This window comes from Choloepus didactylus, chromosome 23, assembly GCF_015220235.1.
Source record: "Choloepus didactylus isolate mChoDid1 chromosome 23, mChoDid1.pri, whole genome shotgun sequence".
Lineage (NCBI taxonomy): Eukaryota > Metazoa > Chordata > Mammalia > Pilosa > Megalonychidae > Choloepus > Choloepus didactylus.
This window is the reverse complement of record NC_051329.1, coordinates 29,252,145-29,268,417: the sequence shown is the minus strand read 5'-3', so window position 1 is coordinate 29,268,417 and position 16,273 is coordinate 29,252,145. Positions and strand designations below refer to the sequence as shown.

The 16,273-nt window shown below is 38.9% G+C and overlaps 1 protein-coding gene across 4 annotated transcripts in view; it reads right to left on the bottom strand.

Annotated features, from left to right (window-relative positions):
- The window catches only part of SFI1 (SFI1 centrin binding protein), a 104,231-nt gene that overhangs the window by 72,697 nt on the left and 15,261 nt on the right, over positions 1–16,273 (bottom strand). For 3 of the 4 annotated variants that reach the window (XR_005214028.1, XM_037817145.1, XM_037817146.1), the window contains exons 3-5: positions 11,692–11,871; positions 10,370–10,441; positions 1,554–1,664 (exon numbers count right to left, since the gene is read on the bottom strand). Coding sequence is in view for 3 of the 4 variants with exons in the window: in XM_037817145.1 (XP_037673073.1) it covers positions 1,554–1,664; positions 10,370–10,441; positions 11,692–11,871 (363 nt within the window). In the remaining variant the exon portion in view is untranslated. The remainder of the gene's footprint in view (positions 1–1,553; positions 1,665–10,369; positions 10,442–11,691; positions 11,872–16,273) is intronic. The other variant, XM_037817147.1, reaches the window with a different exon arrangement.

The window sequence follows — 16,273 nt, the reverse complement described above, 5'->3', positions numbered from 1 at the left end:
AAAAAAAAGTCCTAAAACTGTGTATTTGATATAATTCCCAGTTTTGATTTTTTTTCCACTTACACTTGAGAATGTGAATGTCAAGGATTTTTCTATTTTCTTAATGCCCTATGTCGAGCATATATTTTCTTCAATGATCAATATAAATTAAAACAACTTACTATTTAAAAAACAGAATAGATACAATCCAAGTGTCCTTCAAAAGATGAATAAAAAATATGATATGTAAATACAATGGAATATTCTTCAGCTATAAAAAGGAATGACGTTGTGATATATGCTACAACATGCACGAACCTTGAAAACATTAAGTCAATCAAGCCAGATACAAAAGAACAAATATTGTATGAGTCTGTTTAAATGAAGTTCTTAGAATAAGCAAATTCATAGAGATACAAAGTAGATTAGAGGTTACCAAGGGCCTGGGGAGGGGGAAATGGGGAATTAATGCCCATTAAGGGATAGAGTTTCTGTTTTGGTTGGTGTTGATGGTCATACAATATGGTAAATGTAATTAATGCTACTGAATTATACACTTAAAAATAAACTGGCAAATTATATATACATATATATATATATAACCTTGATAAGATCTTTTTTTTTAAATGATACTTTTCTTTATTACAAGAATCAGCCTTGAATCCATAACTTCAGATTCTTGACATTTTACAATCAAAACAATAATCTTTAGACGTAAAACTAGTTAGGATCTGTAGCTGATGAGACTCCTGGCTAAATTCCTTGTGAGTAAATTAGGCCCCTACAATTGCTTGACACATTCCTATAAGAATAAAATAATTCAAATAAATGACATTTGAACACTTTTGTTCAAAGACGAGTAGGGGGTAAAAATGACTGTTGGCAGGCTGAAAGAAAAGTGGACAGCGAGGCCAATCAATGCGACTAAGGCGAGGCCTGTGAATGGCAGAACAAGCATGAATAGCCAAGAACTCCCACTCCTGAAAACCACTGGGCCTTGTCTTGCCTTTCATTTCTTGGATTCCCATGAGAGCTCCAACCCTTCCTTCAAGGAAAATTAGCCTGGCAAGGAGAGTGCCTGCTCTCTAAAACCAAAAAGGCCTTATGAGCCTTGTATAAACCATACATCATGTGGCCCTTCTACTGGCTTCCATGAAGTGTGTTAACCTACCTTCATCTATTTCCCCTTGCTTCTCATGGTATGTTTCAAAATGATTTAATAAACCAAGTGATTTTAACATCTTAAAAACAAAACAAAAACCAGAATACTCTCAGAAATAGAAATTATATAGAAGTGAGAGTCAGTAAGAAAACCCCATTCAAATCATTAGCATAACTAACACATAATACCTGAATTGGAGAGGGGTGTGTGTGTGTGTGCATGGGAGAGTGTATATGCATGTGTGGATCCTTAGGTTTAATTTAGGACTTTGATCTTGCTTACTCTAAAAAGGATTTGAAGCAAAACAGAAAATGATTCAAAACTTTGCTCCTTTTAAGAAGAAACATGCCAACAAGGAATTACTTGATATTGTGTATCAGCAAAATTGAAATAATGTTACACAAAATCTGACCTGTAGTGACAATCCGCACGAACACAGAGTTTCCACTCTCGATGGGAAACCCACCACTCTTCTTTCCATTCGCCAAAGACTTTCCGTAGTAGTCTCTGTTCACAGTAAGATCTGGGGCCATGGAAAAAAAAAATCAGAGCAATGTTGGAGCTGACATTTATTCCCAAGTCTCAGGAATAATAATCACGGTTTCATCTTGCCGCTGCCTTCTCATAGAAAAGTGTGGCTCATTATTTGACAACACCAAAATAGATAAAAAGTACATATATTTAACTTCCTCAGATCAAGGCCTTAGAGTTACTTAAACTAGAAATGAGGTTAAGAAAAATTTATACTACAGATCTTACTGATTAAAGATGTTAATGTGAAAAATAAAAGCCTGACTTTTTCAAACACCATGAGTGAATTGAGAGTTATTATTCTCATTTTTTTTTTCCCGGTTACCAGACTTAAAAAGAATTAGTAAAAAGTAGTAGCTACACTTCTCATTTACATTTATATAGGAGATCAAAAGTTATAAAATAAGCAAATGCCTAATGGTATCCCCAGAACTTAGCAGGAACACAGCATGTTAGTTTAACTGAAATCTGGCTAGGGGAGTTGTAACAACAGCAAAAGATAATTAGGAGAAAATAAGGAGGCATAAAGGTCATAAGAAAGAAAACAGAAGAGCAGTGTTGCTGCTAATGGGGTATTGTTAATGTCACTGAGAACTCGAGAAGGCTGCTTGGTTAACTACTTTCAATTTCTTTTCGTGGTTCCACAGGCTACTAACATGTCTTCCCTCCTCACTGTGCCCACTTACAGTTTTAAAAAATTGGCTAACAAAGATTACACAGGGAAATTCTCCTCACTATTTCTCCTAATAATAACAACACAAAGAAAGAAACATCACAAACGTCCAAATGTTAAATCATTTCAGTCAATGCTGCACAATCGTTTTTTATGAATGAGGTACTGAGATGGAGAGATGCCCCAAGAAAAGTTGTTGGGTAAAAAAGTTATTGCACGATACGTATAATATGATACCACTTTTAAATGAATATTTTAATGTAATTTAATACCCACACATTGGAAATAATATACTAGACATCAAATATATACACATACCTATGCATACATACATATTTATGCATATACATATAAATATATATACCATGCTGTGTGCATATATTTCAAAATATTGTATATATTAAAGGATTAAAAAGATATCCAGAATATGAAACTATTACCAGTGGTTCTCTCTCAGGGAGGGATAATAGGAAACTGGCATTTCCTATCATGTATATGTATAACATTACATATTTTTATAATGTTTCAGATTTTTTAATAGCTATTTCATAATTTACAAATCATTAACAGGAAAGAATCACTTCCATTTGCACATGACAGAATGAACATATCCATCTATCTCGATCCCTTCCCAAAACCCCACTAAAATAATAGCAAATACATTCTAAACAGTATAAGCCCACAAAGACAAAGAGAATAGGAGAGAAGATGAAAACAGTCAAGAGATGTCAACAAATTTTAGACAATGGAAAGCAGGTAAGTGAGTGGCAACTGACTCAACAGATAAGAGAAAGCAGAGAACTAAGTGTTCTGTGGTGGTGGTGCTGGAGGAGCCAGAACACAACCAGCTGGTGGCACAGACTCCAGAAAGGCATGGGAATGAGAGGTCCTGGGAAGGGGGAGCCCTGGGTGGAGATGAAAACACAGGATTGTTTGCAAGCTTGTAGAAAAAGCAATTAGGGGGGATTCTGGGAAGATGGCGGCATAGAGAGAAGTGGAAGACTTAGTCTCCCCCAGAACAATTCATAAATGAACAAAAAACCAGTAAATAACCTGGAATAACAGCGGGGAGACAAACGTGACTGCCCACTCATCATCCACCAACCTGAATTGGGAGGAATGCCCAAGATCACGGCATAAAATCTGTAAGTAAAACTGCGGACCCATGCTGAGAGCAGAGAGCCGAGAGCCGAGAGCCCCTCCCTCACGGAAGCCGCGCGGTATTAAGAGAGCAGCACTCTCTCAGCCCAGCTCCAAGTGAGGTTTTAATATTAACTGCTCAATACAGACAGCGAATCCTCAACAATCAGATAGAGGCTTTTGGTGACAACTGACCTTGGGAGAATCAGGGGACATATCTGTCTCAGGATAGGGAGCCCAGAGGATCGGGTGCTATCTCTGGCTGACGGGTGAACCTGGGAGTTTTTCTGTCCCTCTCTCTCTCTCTGTGGAGAAAACAGCTGTTCTCAGCCCACAAGGCGTTGCAGTAAAGACAGCCTCAGACATTCTGCATTCTGAAATGAGCTGAGAGCGCGCCGCGACACAGCCCGGCGGCCCAGGGCTTCCCTTGAGGGACAGCATGCACTGGTGACGTAGCACGGCATTCCCTCGGCTGAGCTCCTGGAGGATCGTGGCTGGGAGGGGGAGACCTGCTCGGAGAACCCAGGAGCGCTACGCCAAGTCCAGTGGTTTGTAGAGCAGCGAGAGAGAGGGTCTGGGGCTGAACTGAAATGAAGGCTTAGACTCTTGCGGCAGCCTGGAATCTCCTGGAACCAGGGGTATTTGAACATTAGAACTGCCTTTCCTCCCTGGCCACCCGTACACACACCCCACATTCAGAGCAGACGGCTCCAGCAACACACCCAAACTGAGTTCTCCAACTGAACTCACAAGAATCATTTTCCCACACACCGCGGGAACAAGGTTGTGAACTGACTTGAGGGATATAGGTGACTCACAGACGCCATCTGCTGGTTAGTTAGAGAAAGAGTACGTCACCAAACTATGTCTCTGAAAAATTAGATCGATATCCTTTTTTTTGTTACAACTTGAAAGAACCCTATCAAGCAAAGCAAATGCCAAGAGGCTAAAAACAACAGAAAATCTTAATGCATATGATAAAACCAGACGATATGGAGAATCCAACTCCAAACACACAAATCAAGATTTCGGAAGAAGCACTGTACCTCACACAATTAATCAAAGAACTACAATCAGGGAACAAAAACATGGCAAAGGATTTAAAGGACATCAAGAAGACCATGGCCCAGGATATAAGCGACATAAAGAAGACCCTAGAAGAGCATAAAGAAGACATTGCAAGAGTAAATAAAAAAATAGAAGATCTTATGGAAATAAAAGAAACTGTTGGCCAAATTAAAAAGACTCTGGATATTCACAATACAAGACTAGAGGAAGCTGAACAACATCTCAGTGTCCTAGAAGTCCACAGAACAGAAAATGAAAGAACAAAAGAAAGAATGGAGAAAAAAATCGAAAAAATCGAAAGGGATCTCAGGGATACGATAGATAAAATAAAACGTCCAAATTTAAGACTCATTGGTGTTCCAGAAGGGGAAGAGAAGGGTAAAGGTCTAGAAAGAGTATTCAAAGAAATTGTTGGGGAAAACTTCCCCAACCTTCTACACAATATAAATTACACAAAGCATAAATGCCCAGCGAACTCCAAATAGAATAAATCCAAATAAACCCACTCTGAGACATATTCTGATCAGACTCTCAAATACTGAAGAGAAGGAGCAAGTTCTGAAAGCAGCAAGAGAAAAGCAATTCACCACATACAAAAGAAAAACAACATAAGACTAAGTTGTGACTACTCAGTGGCCACCATGGAGGCGAAAAGGCAGTGGCATGACGTATTGAAAATTCTGAGAGAGAGAAATTTCCAACCAAGAATACTTTATCCAGCAAAACTCTCCTTCAAATTTGAGGGAGAGCTTAAATTTTTCACAGACAAACAAATGCTGAGAGACTTTGCCAATAAAAGACGTGCCCTACTTCAGATTCTAAAGGGAGCCCTACCAACAGAGAAACAAAGAAAGGAGAAAGAGATATAGAGAATTTTAACAGACATATATAGTACCTTACATCCCAAATCACCAGGACACTCATTTTTCTCTGGTGATCACAGATCTTTCTCCAGAAGGGACCATAAGCTGGAACATAAAACAAGCCTCAAGAAATTAAAAAAAAAAAAAATTGAATATACTCAAAGCACATTCTCCAACCACAATGGAATACAAATAAAAGTCAATAATTTTTGAACTGTAACTCCACTATTTACTTCTTACATGATAAAAAATACACAAACTCTAAGGACAAATCAGTGGTTTTGAACTCAATGTAAAATATGTAATTTTAGACAACTATTTAAAGGTGGGGGAATGAAAGAGTATAGGGACATAGTTTATGTGTCCTATCGAAGTGAAGGTGGTATCAAAGAAAAACAAGATTGATATGGATTTAAGAGGTTAATTTTAAGCCCCACAGTAAACACACAGAAATCATCAGAGAATATAACCATAGAGAAGAAAAGTAGAATTTGGGTTAAGAGAAATGGGGGAAGGGGCAATGGGGAGTTAAGAAATGAGTGTAGGGTTGCAGTTTGAGGTGAAGGGAAATTTCTAGTAATGGATGGTGGGAAAGAGCATTACAACATTCTAAATGTGATTAATCCCACTAAGGAAGGCTAGGGAGGGGGTGGAATGGGAAGACTTAGGCTGTATATATGTTTCCACAACTGAAAAAAGAAAAAAAAAAAAAAGCAATTAGGCTGCTAGATTCCATGGCTTGAGGTTTATCTCTGGAGAAGGTGGACCAGAGGGGCAGTGACTCTAGAATAAGCAGGCAAGTTAAGGGAAAGGGTCCTAAACTGATTGTGTACACCCTCAAAGAGTGAGACCCATGTTCCCTTACCCCTGTCTGCAGCCAAGCTTATAACCACTGCCTCCCTGCTTCAACTCCACCCCACCCCAGGAGTCTGCAGAGTTCCTCTCATCTGGGGAAAACCCATCAACCTAAGGGAAAAGACCTTCAGGTTCCAACGCTGGAGATGCCCCAGTGAAACTACCTTGTCTCTGCCCCTAAAGCCTACAGGGACGCCCTCCATGCTGATACAAATAAAAACTTCTAAAATGAGCTTTTGTGTGCCTGGTTCTTAAATATGAACAGACAAAAAAGGATCTTTTGACATTTGAAGGAAGGCTCAAAAATGAGACAGTGACCAAAAATACACAGAAAAAAAGGAGCTCAGAAGAAATACCAAAAACGCAAGCAAAGATATTAAAAACAAGCCATAAAGTTATCTTCAAAAATAATTATTATATAAATATGTATATAAAGGAACATTCAAGAGAACAAAAAAGAGCTCCTGGAAATTAAAAATATGACAGCAGAAAAGAAAAAAAAAATCAATAGACAAGCAAAACAAAAGATTGTCCTTGTGGACCAGGGTAAGGGCTGTGGCTTTTACTTCCGGTGGGATGGGAAGCCGTGGGAGGTTTGAATGGAAGAGTGATGGGATGTGCTTTACTCAGGTATCCTGTTGAGAGCAGACCCATAGGGGCAAGGCTGGAAGCAGGAGGCCAGGGAGGAGGTTACTGGAATCCTTCAGGAGAGATGATGGCTTAGACCCAGATGGTAGCAGCTGGAGGTGCTGAAAAGAAGTCGGATTCTAAATACATTTTGAAGGCTGAATCAACATGATTTGTTGGCATTTTAAACTGGGGTGTGAGAGAGCAAGAGCAAGCACCCAAGCACCTGGAAGAATGGGTGTTACCATTACCTGAGATGGGAAAGACTCAGCAGGCAGGTCTACAGGGAAGACCAAGATCTCAGTTCCGCACGTACTAAGTTGTTATGTCTCTCAGATGCTCAGGTGGAGCTGTCAAGAGTGGAAGCATCTGGAGTTCAAGGGGGAAGTCTGGGCTGGGTGTGTATACATTTGGGAATCATCACAAATTTGATGAGAGTGCCACAACTGGAAGGTAGATAGAAAAGCAGTGCAAGGACTGGGTGTTGGGTTATTTAGATGAGGAGGAACTGACAGAGGAGAGCTAAGAGGAGCAGCCAAAGAGCTAGAAGGAAAACTGGGGGAGGAAGGGAGCCTAAAAGCCAAGAGAAGAAAGGGCTCTTGAAGGAGGGAATGAATGGTGGACTGTCTAACGCTGCTTGGTAGGTCAAGAAAGAGGAAGTTTAGGAATTGACATTAATCTCAAATCTGTTGACCTTAACACAAGGAGTTTTGGTTGTGTGGTGGATTTAAGAGAGAAAAGAAGAGATTTTGGAAATGTTGAATATAGCTAGGAGATTTGATGTAAAAGGGACATAGAAATGTGGTCCTAGCTACAGGAGGAAGTGGGGAGAAGTTTTCTTTTTTAGGGTGGGAAAAATAGCAGCATTTTATATGCTGATGGAAATAATCTAGTAAAGAGGGAAAAATTGTTGATGCAGAAAAGAAAAGAAAGAATTGAGTAGGCATGAGGGAAATATAGTACAGAGTAGAGGATTTCACCGCAGACACATTGTCCATTTAAACGGCTACAGACACTGCCGGGTGGGTAGATGTAGTGGAGGTCTTTTCTGTTGCTTCTATTTTTCCAACGAAATAGGAAGCAAGGCCATCAGCTAAGAATGAGGAAGGAAGAAATATTTATACTATATATTAAATATATTATATTATAATTAAACTATAGCTACCATACTCTAAATGGACATGACTATTTAATCTACATCCCAAATTAGTCAAAAATTTTTGTTTAGATCTTCTCTTCAGAAACACAGGACTGCTTCATATTTAAGATTGTTTATATATGGACACACATATTTTTTGTGCTATTCAGTGTTAAAATATTCTTTATGTACTGTTCTAGTTTGCTAATGCGGCCAGAATGCAAAACACCAGAGATGAATTGGCTTTTATAAAAGGGGGTTTATTTAGTTACACAGTTACAGTCTTAAGGCCATGAAGTGTCCAAGGTAACACATTAACAATCGGGTACCTTCACTGGAGGATGCCCAATGATGTTCAGAAAACCTTTGTTAGCTGGGAAGGCACGTGGCTGGAGTCTGCTCCAAAGTTCTGGTTTCAAAGTGGCTTTCTCCCAGGCTGCAGTTCCTCAAAAATGTCACCCTTAGTTGCACTTGGGGTATTTGTCCTCTCTCAGCTTCTCCGGAGCAAGGGTCTGCTTTCAATGGCTGTCTTCAAAATGTCTCTCATCTGCAGCTCCTCTCTCAGCTTCTGGGCATTCTTCAGAGTGTCCCTCTTGGCTGTAGCTCCTCTTCAAAATGTCACTCACAGCTGCACTGAGTTCCCTCTGCCCCTCAGCTCATTTATATGGCTCCACTGATCAAGGCCCACCCTGAATGGGTGGGGCCATGCCTCCATGGAAATATCTCATCAGAGTTATCACCTACAGTTGGGTGGGGCACATTTTCATGCAAATCTAATCAGCACCAAAACGTCTGCCCCACAAGATTGCTCAAAGAATATGGCTTTTTCTGGGGGACATAATACATTCAAACCAGCATATGTACATAAAGACATTATTCTGCAGTTTCTGGTATGATATCATCTCCCTTTAACGTCCTCAAAAGTGAAAAACATATAACCAAATATGGAAAAAAGACAAAAAAAAAAAAACAAAGATCAATATGCCAACCTGCCCCAAAATTACAAACAAATAACCCACTGGATTTAAAAGAGGTTGCAACTTGAAAACAACCACCCCGTTGCAAGTTTCTAAGTCACTGGAAATACAGTATCAGAGTTCTAATTCAGGTAGGTGCTTAGAGAACAGATATTCTCAGTCTCTCCTTTTACAGTTTGAGAAATTGAGGCCCAGAAAGCCCAGGGATGGGATGTATCCTCAGATCAAACAATTAGCTAGAGACAGGGCTGGAACCAAAATTCAGGTCTCCTAAATTCTAGTCCTATATTCTTCTCTCTATACCCTGCTACCACTCAAAGAAATTAAAGAGAACGCAATGTAAATTTTTTAAAGCAGGGTGGGAGACATCATTCACTGGCTAATCTAACCCCCAGCCCCAAGTTCGTGCTTCCTTATCGGTGTCCACTCCAGAGGCTGGAAAGGTTTCTTTCCCTAACTGCCCCTGTGGTTAAAAGTGACCGCTTAACATATCTCTGGCCAACAAGATAGAAGCAGAATGTAACTGGGGGCCTCTAGGAAAGTTCTGCTTTTCTGATAAATGGACAGCTCAAGCTAGTACCTCCCCTTTCCCAATCTTTCTTGCATGAAGCTGGAACAGCCACCTTGCAACTATGCAGTGTCACCTAAGAGGACAAGGGGTCAAGATACCAAAGATGGTGACCTAGAAAGACAGGGAAAGCCTGAGTCTTTGATGGGAACACTAAACAGGTGAACCAGTGCCAACCCCCAGAATGCTTGTGAGAAAAGCAAATCCCAATATGTTTAGGCCATTGTCAGACTTTCTCTTTTTCTAACTTACAGACAAATGCATTACCAATGAACACAATCAGCATCCCCCAAGTACTCAGAATGTAAGTATTATTTGAAAAGAGATCCCTAGTCAAAGATGGATTAAATAAAATTAAGTAGGAAAAGAATTTTGGTGACAGCAACACAGTTTTTCAATCTCTGACTCCCCACAAAACATATGGAGCAATTACACAGCAAGACCAAAAAGCCACATGCAACTTACAACAAAACTCACAACTTACAATAAAACTCAAAACTTACAACAGTAACAAGTATCTCCATGGACCCAAAATGCAAGTCCCTGAAGGAGCTCATTTACTTCTCCTGACAAACACTTTTTTCCCTGAGAAGGTTTTCATACACTCATTCAATTAATAAATACTCTGTAGCCTACTATCTATCAGGTAACATTCCTATCTAATGGGGTGGGGAAAAGGGCAGTGAGGAACATAACAAGTGCCATAATAAAGACTATGCATACAGCTTGATATAAAATAAAAACCTAAAATGAGCTCATGAGAAATTTGGTTTCTGAGCTAATACTACCTGGCTTTAGAGGGAAAGACTCTTCCAAAAGTCTTTTGAATCCACAAATACAAGAACTTTCTGGCAATGCATCTGAAAAAAAGGAAAAAGAAAGGAGATATGCATCTTAAAACTTCGGCTTACATCATCAGTCTTCTGGAAAGGAGAAGGGGCCTTTAAGGCCCCAGGGAGAAGGATGCTAGTACGAGTCCAAAGATGGCACCATAGCTGATCTTGCAACAAACAGGGCATAGGATGGGGTAGATTCATAAAGTCAAAATCAAGCAGATTATAAAAAAAATTATTTCCATAAAATATTTCGTCAATGAGGTAGGTGAGATGCAGATTTCAGAGTCCAGGAGATGCAAGTGCATGATAATGCTTTTGTTCATATTTTTCTTTCTGCATAAAATGTCTGGCAGATGCCCCCCTTTCCATCAAGGCTCATAGTCAATGCTTGCTCCTATGCGAAGTGTTCCCAGACCTTCCCCCACAAGAATGAGTAGCTTTGTACTCTCAGCACTCTGTTCAAAGCCCTAGGGGAACCTTATGACACCATCTCCCAGTGATCGGCTCACAGGGATGTCTGTCCTTCCCTCTGTACTGTGAGCCTGAGAGGACCTTATAGTATCTCCAAATCCTAGTATGGTGCCTGGAACACAAAAGAAGTTGACTTGACTTGCCCAGTTCATCTCTGGGCTCAGCCCGGAACACTCTTTGTCCTGCCCTCTATCTGGCTCACTCTTACACATCCTTCAGGATGTGACTTAAACTCTACCTCTCCCAGGAAGTCACTGCTGGCCACACTAACTCAGCTGCTCTCGCTGGGTACACCTGTGGCACCACATTCTTCTCTCAGCACTTACCCTGCTTTATTGTTGAGTCTCATCTAATGGCCTGTCAACCACACTCAACTTTAAACTTTCAGGAGGTCCTGGACTAGGAACATCTTATTTACCTTGCATCCTCAGAGGCTACAACATCTGGTGGATTAAGTACCCAAGAAATTTTTGTTGAATGAATAAATGGATGCCTTTGATATACCTAATCAAGAGTAGTTGAAAATTTTCATTTTTCTTAGAACATGTTTAGACTTTTTCTGGAAGAATCTTTATAGCTTACAATTTGTTGGGCATAACTGGAGGGCATGAATAAAAACACTTAATGGCATATTTTGTATCTGCAGATTCAAAGTATCTGTTCATCGGAACGTTCCACTATCAAGAGCCGGCCACGAGGCCTCCAATAAATGAGATTGGCAAATCCAGAATCATCCTCTCATTTTAAACAAAAAGGAAAGACAATGGGAAAGTCACTGCAAACAGGTGATGACATACGCTCACCTGGTACGCAGTTCTCTTAACCGGCCCCTTCGGTTCCCAGGGTGGGGGGCGCATCGTTGCACGGGGTGACTGGCACCAGGTAACTGGCTCCGGGTCGCAGAGAAGGCAGGAGACTTCTTGTTGGGCAGTGTCTTTGGAAAAGGAGGTTTCTTATCCGCACCACCCCTAAGAGACCTTAAACTTGAGAAGTAAGACAGAAAGTAGAGAATCAAATTGTCTCTGCACATGATGCACATGTTTAACCACACAAGCGAAATTATATAGATAAGCTCACTCAGACTGATAATAACTATGCTTTAAGGACAATAAGCAGCCCAATCTGTGATGGAAATACCTGCCAGCCACTCAAGAAGGGTACTATTGGATCAGCTTAGGCAGGAACTACAGAGCTGTGTTATTTTAGGAGGAATCACTTATAAACTAGAAACAAGTTCATCTATATATATATATTTTTTAAATGTAATATTTTCAGATAATGCAATTTTTATATTAATATGAAACCAAGCATTCTTCCTAAACACTAACTTTCTGACTTTTAATCCCATCTCAGAAACATTAGGATTCTCTCTTACAGTTCTGGAAGGAAAAAGCATAGGCAGAACCCTGTGTTGGTGGATTGGAAGTGGAGATACTGGTACAAACTTAGGATTCTTTAAAAACATAAATATGTCAGAGCTCTGCCCACAGGAAATACCTAAAAGCAATGACATCCTAGTAGCAATGAGTACAACTGGAGCCCAGATACCGACTTTAAAAAGCCATTCCCTAAGAAAAGGAACCAGGGCTCTCAGGAAAAATGGGGGCTGATTTCAGGTCTGGGAAAGAGAAAATACAAGCCGAGCCTAGAATATATACTATGGGGCAAGAAAACCAAAAAGTAAGCAAGGCATGGTGGGGGGCATGTCAAAAGGATGCAGGAGCTAGCGTGAAAGGGCTCCAACTGGCTGAATCTGGGGCAATTTGAGAAGTAAATGGGTTAAAACCCACTGAAAACAGGAATCCATAAATCCATACTGATATGTCAATAAATGAATAAATAAATAAATAAATAAATAAATAATTGGGGAGAACGGAAAACTCTACTTTACAGTAGAAAGCCAGCTAATAATTACAGAATTGGAAAAGCACCATTTAGGAATCATCGTAGTAATAACTGATTTTGGCGAGAACCATCAAAGGATACAAAAACAAGTGGGTGCTGCTTTGGTGAGCAATATTAACATAGTCTCACAAAGTATCTCACGAAATAGAGTCAGGAGGTTATTCTGGAGGTTATTCTTATGCATGATATAGATATCCCTTTTTAGTTTTTAGTGTATTCGAATAGCTAGAAGGAAATACTTGAAACTGTTGAACTGTAATCCAGTAACCTTGATTCTTGAAGATGATTATATAACTATATAGCTTTTATGGTGTGACTGTGTAATTGTGAAAACCTTGCAGCTGATACTCCCTTTATCCAGTCTATGGACAGATGAGTAAGAAAATAAAGACAATAAATAAATAAATAATGGGGGGGGGGATAAGGGATTTCGGATGTTTTGGATGTTCTTTTTTATTTTTATTTTTATTCTTATTTTTTTTGGAATAATGAAAATGTTCAAAAATTGATTGCAGTGATTAATGTACAATATACAATGATACTGTGAACCACTGACTGTACATTTTAGATGATTATCTGGTATGTGAATTTATCTCAATAAAAATGCATTAAAAATATATATACATTAACCAAAGAGCATATTATTAAAAGCATATATATTGGAAAACTTAAATATAAAATAAATGCAGGAGCATTCTGGAAGGAAAAAAAAAAGTATCTCACCACAAAATACTCATTAATTAATGTTAAAGTAGAGAGATCAGATAGACACCATCTTAACCAAGTGATAACAGTGAACATCACTGGTAATGAGACAAATCAACATGGTGAGTCTCCTGATTTGATGCACTGAGAATGATACAGAATCTTATCTCTGGTTACTCCTGTCCGAAAAAATAAAAATAATAAAAAAAAAAGAAACATCAAACAAATCCAAATTGAGGAACATTCTATAAAAGAAGTGGTTTGGACTCTTCAAAAATGTCTACGTCATGAAAGATAAGATGTAGGAAGAGCTCCACGTTAAAGGAGACTGAAAAGACTAAATGCTTTGCATGCTCATGGATTGGATCCTGGGCCAGAAAAAAGAGAGGGAAAAAGGGAAGAAGTTTTTCTTATATTTGGCTGTTTTCTTTGTTGCTGTAAATAACATTATTGGGACAACTGGCCACAGCGTATTCTCAGATGGTTCAGGAAAAAAAAGTATGTAGCCTGTATCAGCATTTTGTCACTTTCTATAGCTAAATAACATTCCATTGCATGGAAATACCACATTTGGTTTATCCATTCGTCAGCTGAGGGACATTTAGGTTCTTTCCACCTTTTGGCTATTGAATTGTACACTTTAAATTGGTGAACCGTATGGTATGTGAATTATAGCTCAACAAGGAACTTTTTTTTTTTTTTTTTTTTTTACAAAAAAGCAATAAAGGAACATTTTGGGAAATCTGGAAAAAGTGGAAAACTATGAAGGAAACAATACAACAGCTTATGATCCTTCTTAAAAATATCCACAAGCAAAGCTCAACTATAGTGTTTAAGAATGCACAGTTAGAGTGAGAAAGTGAATACCATTCAAGTCAAGAGTAACTATTCTTTGGAGGGAGGGCAGTTGTATTTGGAGGGAAGTTCTGGAAGGATTATCTTTTTGTAGGTTACAAAGGTATCTGCCTTATAATAATTTACTAACATGTATATTTGTTTTTTGCCATTTTCAATATTTGTTTCATATTTATCAATAAAGTAATTTTATAATAAAATACAATGATCTGTGGAAATAAACTGTCCAAATAAAAAATTACAGTGATCATGTATTAGGTCAAGAAGTTTAAAATATCTCAAAAGCTTGAAATCACACACAGTATATTCTTTGATCACAATGCAATTAAGCATAAATCAATAACCTAAAGATAAAGAGAAAATCCTCATATGTTTGGAAATCAAGAAAAATATCTAAGAAACACATGGGTCAAACAAGAAATCATAATGGAAATTAGAAAATATGTTCAATTGATAATAAAACACTACAGTACATGTGAATATATGGAATACAACTACAGCTGTGCTTAGAGGAACAAGGATAGCATTAAATGCATATATTATAAGAGAATTAAGACTGAATATCAAGGAGCTAAGCATCCATATCAGAAAGGGAACAGAAAATTAAACCCAAAGAAAGTACAATTAAATAATAAAGAGCAGAAATTAATGCAATGATGTGTTGGACATCCCCCAAACCATCCACAGATTTGGGGGCTTGCTAGAAGGACTCTCAGGACCCAGTATACAGTTGTAGTCATGGCCATAGTTTATTACAGCAAAAGGATACAAAGCAAAGCAGCAAAAATTAAAGGTGCATGGGGTGGAACTTGGTGGAAACCAGACGCAAGCTTCCAAGAGTCCTCTCCCAGTAAAGTCACACAGAATGCTCCTAATTCCTCCAACATCAAATTATGACAACAAGTATAAAGTGTTGTCCACCAAAGAAGCTCATCGGGGACTCAGCATCCTGGGTTTTTTGTGGGGCCTGGTCAAGTAGGGATCTTCCATCTAGCACCTACAGAAATTGCAGGTGTTTAGCATAAACCACATTGTTTACACAGTCTACCTACAGTTAACCACCCTTCAGTTAGGGAATGGTGGGAACCTTCCTGGAATCCAAATACCCAGGTGCCAGCCAAGGATCAACCTTGCGAGCAGGCCTTTCTAAGGAGAGCCATCTCAGGCCTGCTACTTTAATCCTTTTCTACACAAATGGAAAGCAAACATAATAGAGAAGCTCAATGAGAAAAGTTGGTTCTTATGTTGACAAATATCCTGTGGAACTGATCAAAAAGAGAAAGAGCCAAAGAAACCAGTAATTGGAGAGAAAAGGGGAGGATATATCAGTACAGATCATAAGAAGGTACTATAAACAACTTGATGCAAATAAACTTAAAATGTAGGTAAAATGGATAAAGACCTAGAAAAACACAACTTTCAAACCTGACACAAAGAGAAATATACAATGCAAATAGTCAAATAATCTTTAACAAAATTAAACAGTAATTAAAAACCTTTGAAAGGGTTAGGGGACAAGACGGCAGCATAGAGAAGAGTGGAATTTAGTAAGTCCCCTGAAACAAATAATAAACAACTAGGAACAATTTGTAAATAATTTGGAATAACCGCTGAGGGACAACCATGACTGTCCACACATCATACACCAACCTGGATTGGGAGGAATGCCTGAGATCGCAGCATAAATTCTGTAAGTAAAAACTGCAGAACTGCCCCGAGAGCCCCCTCCCCCCATAGTAAGCTGAGCTGCAAAACCTCACTGTGGTAGTGTTCTGATTTGCTAATGCTGACGGAATGCAAAACACCAGAAATGGATTGGCTTTTATAAAAGGGGGGTTATTTGGTTACACAGTTACAGTCTTAAGGCCATAAAGTATCCAACGTAACACACCAACAATCGGGTACCTTCACTGGAGGATG